The following is a 9,331-nucleotide window of genomic DNA, read 5'->3' as shown; positions in this document are numbered from 1 at the left end:
AAAATAATAAATATTAGCCCTTTAATTAATTTATAATTATAAACTTTATAAAAAGAAAGTTAAAAAGTAAAAAAACTATAAAAAATAGCCTAACGAGATAGTAGGGTATTTACTAATACTATATATTAATACTATATAACCGATATTAAGAACTACCTAAGCGATTTATAAAGTAAAATTAAAAATAAATTATTTTAACCTTTTTTAAAAACTTTTATATTATTATTAAAGTTTAGAACCTCTATAATTAAGGCACTTTTAACTTTTATAACTAACTTTTATTATTAATTTTTTAATTAGTATTATTATATAAAAATAGCTTATTTATTCTAAATTAAATAATAGTTTTTATATTAAAATTATTATATTATATTAAGTATATACTTAGGGTATCCCTTTAGGGTCCGGCCCGCCTTATTAGGGGCTAACTTCGCCCTATAAATAAGCTAGTTTACGAGGGTTAATATTAAGTTTTTATTATATATATTACTTAATAAATTTTATAATTAATAATAGCTAGCCGTAATTATTAATATTAATATAGCAAACTATTATTAATAACGTAATATATTAATTACTTTTAAATAACTAAATATTACTTTTTATTTCTCTTCTTATTTTATTTAATAATAACCTCTTTTTAATATTTTTATTTAATATGCTCGTTTATACTCTTTTAAATTCTTAATTATATTATTAAGTTTAGGCTTATTTATATTATTATATTATATTAAAGGGCGCTAATAAGAGTAATATTTATTATAATATATTTATCCGTTTTTATAAGTTAATATTATAAAAATAGTATTTATTAAAACGGTTTTATAGCTCAGAAGTTATTTAATATAATAGCTATAGGATTAAACTTTTAATTATTAAAAAAGCCTTAGGGTTAATAAGTTATTAATATCTTAGTATTTTAATAAAATAGGCTTAAATAAGTAGATAATTTAATAATAATAATAATAATAATAATAATAATAATAATAATAATAATAATAATAATAATAATAATAATAATAATAATAATAATAATAGTAATAAATAATAAATAATAAGTAGTGTTTTTAATTTTAATAAAAAAATGAGGTAATAAATATATAATATATATATATATAAGTTAAAGTAGGTTAGTATTGTTATTAATAACGATAACGAGGGTATTTTTAATATTATTATTATAAGCTACTATTACTTAAAAGGTAGCGAACTTAGCTAAGTACGAGGTTTATAAAATAACTATATACTTAATATTATTATTAATTCGTAGTTATAAACTTTATAAAAAGAAAATTAAAAAAGTAAAAAAATTATAAAAATAGTTTAATAAAATAATAGGAGTATTTATTAATATTATATATTAATACTATATAACTAATATTAAGAACTGCCCGAGTAGCTAGTAAAAGTAGAATATAAAATAAATATACTTAGGGTATATTATATATATTATATAATTAAAAATATAACCGTATTATATAATTCTTTTAAAAGTATAATCCCGTTAAAGTTAATTTTTATATTTATAAAGTTAGAAAAAACCACTATATAAAGGATTATATATCGTTGTTAATCCGTAGTTATAAACTTTATAAGAGGAAAATTAAAAAGTAAAAAAACTATAAAAAATAGTCTAATAAAATAGTAGGAGTATTTAATACTATGTATTAATACTATATAGATAATATTAAGAACTGCCTAATTCGCAAAAGTAAAATAATAAAATAAATAAAGGATTATATAAAGGAATTTCTAATTTTTAATAAAAAGAGATAATAGTTAAGTTTATTAATTATTACTTTAATTAGTAATTAAGTATAGAGCGTAATATACTTAGTTTTCTTTAATATATAATATATAACATTCTTAATAAATAACTTTATTAAAAATAAACTTATTTATAGTTTTTAAATTTAATATTATTACTCTAACTTATTTATACTTAAAAAACTTATTATTAACCTTAATTTTAATTATATTTTCAAAGAAACGTTTTATTTTATAATATTTTATTTTATTTTTATATTTTTCTTAAATAAATAAACCTATTTATTACTATATTTAAATAAGTTAATATTAATAAAGGTCTTATTTTAATTAAAAATTACGCTATTAATAATAAAATTACCTCTTATTAATATTATAATAATAACTATTTATTTTATAAAAGCCCTAATATTTAATCTTATTTATAATAGAACTAATATATAATATATAATTAAGTATTATTAAAGTTAAACTATATGAATAATAAATAAGATAAAGAAAAGTGTTATTATTAAATTATAATAATTAAAATATAAAGCTAAATAGCAATAACTTACTAATTTAAACAAAAAGTATTAATATAAATAATTATTAAAGTTAAATAGTAAAATATTTTATACTTAATAATAATATAATTACTATTTAAAAGTTAAAGAACTATTTATGATACATAATATTAAATTTTGTAATAAAGTAATAATAAATAAATAGGCTATTATAAAAAAATAGTTATACTTTTAATAATAATTACTCTTATTAAATTATTATAATAGCTAGAAGCTTTAAAATATTCATATATATTATAATTAATATAAAGTTTATAGGCTATAAAAAAGACTATAATAATCTAAATGCTCTAATTAGCTTAAAAAGTAGATTATTGCCGTCATAGCTATGTAGTATTACCCTAATAGTGAAACTCATTCTTAAAGTAGTTCACTTAACCGTGCCTATAGTGCGCGTTGGGCACGTAGTGCCAGAAGGAACTGAGCTTTATAGGTTGATTAGAAGGCGCAAAGCACACCACTTCCTACCAGATGTGCCTCATAGAAACATGCTCTTTACTTGTATAGCATGTGTGGATATCGTCTCCAAGAAGCTATGCACGTCTCGTCTCACGTGTACTACGTACGCATGGGTCAGTGCTGTGTCTAGCAACCAATCAGCATCTCCATTATTCCATCCGGAAGTGTCTGGCTCAGGGCAGGACAGCCTCTATTAGGTGTGTCTGACAGCTTCATCCCGACGTCTCCCCAGTTTAAAATCTTTTCGACCGGGTGATACGAAGAGGTACTTCTGACGTATACTTAGCCTATAGGAACCGTTCCCATTCGCGCTCCATAAGACGTACGCATGGTTAGGTTCCTTAGTCTCGGCACGCCAGGGTAGAGCACTCGCCTGTTCCACACCTCATCGGACTGGACCCCTTGCGTATGTGGTCAAGGGGCTTGCGGGAAGGTGGAGACTAGGCTTGGGAAAAAAAAAAAAGGAAGGAAAAAAAAAAAGGGTGCTAGCTCGCCTCTGCCTCGTCCCAGATTCCCAGTACTATGTCGTTGCCCAGCACGCAAATCCCATCCACCACCCCCATAACAAACGAGGACGCATGTTACCACTGCACCTTCTCTCTCATCGCCAAAAGTGACCTCGTCTCTGTCTCCTGGATGCACTCGTCTGAATCCTTTATCACCATTCATATCCATCCATCCGTACATCCCATCTCTGGACAAGCCTCGTCAAAATGCCATACAACACTCGCCGCAAATCTTTGTCTCTCCCATCGCTGGGCATTCATGTCCCAGGGAGCCATCCAAGTCGCAGTTCGGCCACCGCCGCTCCAAGTCGAAGCAATTCCGAAAATGGAGGAAACCGCGTAACAATTACATCGACAACAATAGCGCGCCCGAGTAAGAGACAAAAACGCTCGCATGGAGATGGAACAGTGCAGGGGCCGACGTCACAAAAACATACCGGAGACGCTGTAGTTTTTGATCATACGCCACCGCCGTCTCCGACAAGAAGTAATGTCGAGATGCAGGAATCCCACAGCGACTCCGAATCTGCCCCTCACATGAAGATTGAGGGAATCAACGATGAGATTGTAGAAGCTACCATTGCCCAATTACAGGCCACCTGTAACCGACCTCATCTGGTGCGAGAGCTGGCAACTGTGCTTTCGCAGCAGATCCCAATTGTCAAGAAGTAAGCCACTCAGCTCCGTTCTCAACTCGTCACAATCTTACTAACAGATTCGTAGCTCTGCAAACCCATGCGCCATTGTTTCCTCCCGCCTCTCCGCCTACCTGAAGCGATCCTGTTGGAGTGGTCGGGTACCTTGCCCAATGGCCAAGGAACTCGAAAAGATACACCCACGCCGGACATATTTCTATCTCACAACGCGGCCAAGACTGCCTTTCCCAGACTCTCCGGCCTTCGCTCAGCGTGCAGTCATTTCTCCATCTCTTTCCAGCATCGCATCTGGATCCGAAGATGGTGACGACATCGACCTTCGCCGGCGGGATTTAAGCCCGTCCCCTGAGGTTGATCTTTCCTCTCCTGAATTTGATGATGGTGACGACGACTTTGCCATGCCTACTACTCCCGTCGGGTCACTACCAAGCAGTTTCCGGTACTCAAGAAGTCAACGCAGTGCCTCTCCTCCTCTGGAGAAGGATGAACGAGAGTTTACGCAGACGGCAGACGGTCTGCAGAAACGCAAGCTCGCCCGCGAACTGTCTTTGTCGGGTAATGGCGAGCAATCTACCAACGCCTATGAACCGGCTCGGGATGATGGCATGTTCGACGAGAGAACCGGCGTGGCCGTTAACAGCGGGTTAGCAAATATGCATCAGTTCATGACAAGCCCAGCCTTCAAGGCAACCGTCCCGGCGAGCGCCAGAAAGGAAAGTGACGGTGACAGCTGGTTCAAGCTGGGAGGCCTCCTAGAATGGGATCATAGCCCTGAAAGCATTGAACTTGATGAACTCGATTGTTTGCTGGACTCTTGTTAACGGCCGTGAAATGTTACGTGTAGCGAAGGCATGGTCCACGTTCCGTATCAGCGTACGGCGTGTCGACTGATTATGTTATGGGCAAACCAATGCCAGGTGCGGCTTGGTCTGTCGACTCTGGAATCAACTGGGCTCTCTTTTTTGGAGATTTGATACTTAGCTGGCGTTGCTGGATGATGACGAAAACAATTGTGGAACCAGGGCATACGATAGCATGAAGTTGGTCTCGTTGGAAGTACAATCAGGGAATGGGCGGATGTCTTTCTTGTATAGTAGTTGTAAGAGCACCTGGTCCCGAGAGAGTCTGTGCAGGCTTGAATTGGGAATCTAAGCCGGGGGGGGTTAGACTCGAGAATTGGCCGGGTATGACTGAAATGAAACAAACAAACCTCCCCTTTCTCTACAACTCTCGAATTCAGCTGTTCGCCGACTTCTCGTTGACCACCAGACTGCAATAAATGCATCATGACTCTTCGCCTACGAATCTACAGACCAGGGGTTGCCTAAGACACACCCGGATCCGATACTTTCAACTCAATCCACAAGGTTGTCCCAAGCTGCGTGAAGTACGGGCGATCTACCTTTGTGACTTGAAGTCCTGGTGTACACTGTGCGGCGTTCTCGACAATCTCAGCAATGTCTCGATTCCACCAGCATCCATATTCTGAGAGCAGGCGAGTTAGTTCGTGCTGATGATTCTCGTGGAAGAAACCAAGCTTACTCTGGAAATGAGAAGCTGCAGACTTATCAAGTAACCCATTAACAAATCCCCACCATCCTCTACCATGCTCGACTAGGACGATCTTGCCTGTGTTCGGCTTTACTTTGCTAGCCAAATCCCGAACCATTTGTTCCGGGTCGCGGACACTGCAGAGGGAAAATGTGGAACAGATGAAGTCGTATTTAGCTTGTGGACAAGATTGCTGTGGGGGCGAAGGAATATGTTCGTGAATGTCTGATCGGAGTATTCGTAGTCTTCCTGCAAGGTAGGAAATATCATTCCGCTCAGCCGGAGTCGGCGCAATTTCCTTCTCAGTTATTGGGTCGACATCAGCCAGCTCTGGCACAATTTCTGCTAGCTTTTCGATAGCAACGCCGAGCATTTCATCAGAAATGTCGATTCCCGTATAGGAGATCATCGGTACCGCGTCGGGCTTGGATGGTTGTGCATTAGCCTTTGGTGCCGCAAGCGCCTGAGTTGCTGAGTTTCGAGAGCTGATAATTTGATTCCAGTCGTAGAAGGGAAGGTTACGGCCGGTGCCCATGGCGACTTCAAGCACATGTCCAGAAGCCTCTGCAGCAAGCCTTTTCCGCAGAGAAGTGATACCCATTAGCCATTCTGAGCCCTCGAGACTTTGGTCAAATCTTTTGGCAGAATCTTTGGTGAAGATGTGAGGTCGCCCTGTCGGAACTGCATCTGGCGCTGGCTCTGGGTTCTCCTGGCAGGTCGAAGAATAGAACGAAGATGCCAAAAGACTGATATAGATTCCTAGACCCAAAGCTACTACCCCGGAGGCAAGCAAAGGTATCTTTCTGGCCTTGAAGATGGCATCGGCTGTTTCGAGAGTATTCGAAGTGGTGGGAGTGGGTTTAAGTTGGTTGGCACGACGAGTGGCGTAGCTGCAGTATGGTTAGCACTACATATTGAGCAGAGGACTGTTTGGACTAACGGCCGTGGAGCTCTTGCACCTTGGCCCGCGGATCGAGTTGAGGCCAGCCGTCGAGATATTGTTAGAAAGCTACAAGCTGCCCGGCGAGGGGCGCTCCTGCCGGTTGCAAGGTGTAGCATGGTTCGCAACCGACACAAAGTGTATTTTGGTGTTTTCAGAGGTAGTTGCGGGAGGATTGGATCATGGCGCAGCTACACATGGTATCAACTTGCCACGTTTGCGTCTTTACAGAAGCGGTATACAAGAATACTGACCTTGCCTAGCGAGGTGTGATGTGTGTGCGTGCACAGCCATAGTGTTTAATGACCCGTGAGTAAAGCAAGATCAGGTGCAGTATTCTTGATAAGATATCCTTATCCTCAGAGGTGATTCACCTTAGCTAAGGAAGCTACCCAAATTAAGGTACCCGGCTTACGTTCGTTGTGTGGGACCAGGCTAAAACAGGGGACATCCCGTCCCGGTCCCACCATGTCTTCAATTTCAATCCTCTGCGAACACGCAAACACGGTACTTCCGCCAAGCAGTGAGTGCCTTACCAACGAAGTCTCGGCGGAGACGGGGATGTGGTTGAGATATGGGTTACCGTATTACCTGTAGATATTATACGGCATTGCTATGTCCCGGATAACGGGTTTGTGTTCTACCCCGTCTCGGCCTGCAGACATTGAGAGCGAACGTGAGCGCTTTGGTTTGCCAAAGGCTTGGGCATACTGCCAGGTTGATGATTTATTTCCCCGTACTATGTGTGTCATCTCGACGTAGCCGAAGTATCGAATCTAGCTTCAGCCAACCTTTGGCGCCCCATCCTGCCACCCCTGGCTGTACATCTGGTCTGATAGACGCATACCATGAGAATGCCTTGCGGTCCATCTCACGAGGTCCTAGGCTGCTCCAGCTATCGAATAGCAGCCTGAGAGCTCCGAGGAGACGACCAAGGTTGCGCATTCTCTCGCTATCGACCTCCGATTTGCTGACCCTCTTTTGCTTGGCTTTAGAAGCACCCCCGCCGGGATTGTCGCCAGTGAGAACACCTTCAGATTGGCCGGAAGCAAAACTTTTAAGTAGGTATGCCCGAGCCGATTCCGGGCGATAGGTAGGGATTCCGACGACGTTACCACTTGTTCCGCTGGCACTGCGGCTGCCAAGTCCATTGTCCATGTTCTGAAGATCCAGTGCCCATAAGGCTACATCATCACCGGCCCCCTGGGTCTGTGAGAGTCGTAGCCTCTGGGAGAGTGCCTCTGTGACGACGTTTCGCATCAGTCTCCAGCGATCTGGACCTAGCATCTCCCCCCCGAACCACCTAGTCAGTACTACGATCACGTCGACAATTCCGGCCTCCTTAATCAGTCGTTGTATGAATTCGCCGCAGCCAGTTTCGCCGTCGTCCTCACTTGCCTCGCGTATCTCTCCCGACCCCTTATCTTGCTTGTCGCCTTGCCCTCTCCTCTTCACTCGATAGGCCCAGGCGTTATGCGTGGCCGTTTGTAGTTGTGGCTCGGATAGTAAGAGGGACCGAAGGAGACCTGATGCCTGGGCGCCGTCCTCGACATTTGCCACCCTTGCAACAAAGGTCGATGACTTGAAAGTGACCTGACGGCTGGCGGACCAGGGATTTTCCGTCAATGCAATGCTGCTAAGGTCTTGCTTCGAGGAGTCTGACGGCTTCCTGCCCTGCAGACTATCACCTGAAGCCCTTCCTGGAAATTCCGGGGCCACCAAAGCGCTGCCTTGCAAGTCGAAGTCGCCCCTCTTGAGAACAGCTATAGCTCTGCCCATGATGTTGACCTTTGGTTGTCCTTCGCCCCACGAGCTGTCTTCGTTGGCGGCCGTGGTCAGTCCAATGCTGATGGCCTTTGACTTTGAGTTGGCGCTTACAACAGCCTGGGCCAAGCTTAGACGACTCGACATGGGCTGCATTGGCATTGTGTGCCTGAGAAGTTCCAACACGAAGGCCAACATCAGTGGCGCCCGATTGGTGTATATGGACGCTTCGGCGATCTCCTTCTCGTCCGTAACTACAGGAAGACTCAGGGCAGCCTCCATGTCCTCTGCACTTTGAGCAGGGCCTTCGGAGTTGTCGCTGGGATGATAATTCTTGGGACGCTTCCCACTTGGAGAGGTAAGATGATCCCCGGATCTTTTGGTATTTGCCCTCTTCAGGTGGATCTTGCATGCGGTCTGTAAAGCCTTGGCCGACTTTGAATCACCTAGACCACGCTCTATCAGGTCGAGCGGAGCGTCACTGATCTGCTGGATGCTACTCACATACACGTGAGATTGGTGATATATAAAAGCAGACGCACTCGATCAACACACCTTCGAAGCTCCACTGTTTGCAGTGCTTTGACCTGGCCCATTGCAGCCATCATCGTCACTCCCTTCCGAGAGGTGATGACCCTTAGCAGTTCCTGAAGATCCTGTTGTGAAGCCATTTCTGAGCCGGCCAGAACTATCGTTTCATGAGTCGCTTACTCGGGCGTTTATTTGTATCGGCAGCGTCGAGGAAAAGAGAGTTCACGCAGTGTAGATGGTTTACTGTAATTGGCTACGCAACGTCAAGTTAAGTGAACAAATTGAAAGTAGCCCCATCTGGAAGCACAGCAGATTCATCGGTACTCACCGTGACACTCTTGAATGCATTCACCTTTATGCCTCTGTTACACCTCAGTACCTATCTCATCCGTACATCGCATTCATTGACCATCGGGAAATGGGTTGTTCCTACTTTCCTCTTGATGTATGCACGGACATCTACGCCAAGAACACAGTGTTATCCCTGATCTAGGTACACAGTAATATGTGGCTACCTACGCATAGGACACTGTACGGGTATGGTCACGTATATCGACTGAGGGGTTTCCCACGTCAATATATCCATAGGGT

General features: G+C 41.2%; 2 protein-coding genes across 2 annotated transcripts; one reads left to right on the top strand and one right to left on the bottom strand.

Annotated features, from left to right (window-relative positions):
• Positions 1-3,505: 3,505 nt before the first annotated feature.
• HER10_EVM0004195 (mucin) lies at positions 3,506-4,775 on the top strand (the record flags this gene model as incomplete). Its single annotated transcript, XM_035473847.1, has 2 exons — positions 3,506-3,966; positions 4,022-4,775. 2 exons carry the CDS (start codon positions 3,506-3,508, stop codon positions 4,773-4,775), a joined length of 1,215 nt encoding a protein of 404 aa, XP_035333897.1.
• Positions 4,776-5,238: 463 nt separating this feature from the next.
• Positions 5,239-8,880, bottom strand: HER10_EVM0011520 (methyltransferase OMS1; the record flags this gene model as incomplete). The annotated part of the gene is made up of 5 exons (XM_035480950.1): positions 5,239-5,301; positions 5,357-5,439; positions 5,497-6,395; positions 8,028-8,705; positions 8,765-8,880. The coding sequence occupies 5 exons, from the start codon at positions 8,878-8,880 to the stop codon at positions 5,239-5,241; spliced, it is 1,839 nt and encodes a 612-aa protein (XP_035334418.1).
• Between the last annotated feature and the right edge of the window lie 451 nt (positions 8,881-9,331).

This window comes from Colletotrichum scovillei (assembly GCF_011075155.1).
Source record: "Colletotrichum scovillei strain TJNH1 chromosome Unknown Contig00005, whole genome shotgun sequence".
Classification (NCBI taxonomy): Eukaryota; Fungi; Ascomycota; class Sordariomycetes; order Glomerellales; family Glomerellaceae; genus Colletotrichum; species Colletotrichum scovillei.
This window is presented reverse-complemented; position numbering and strand designations above follow the sequence as displayed.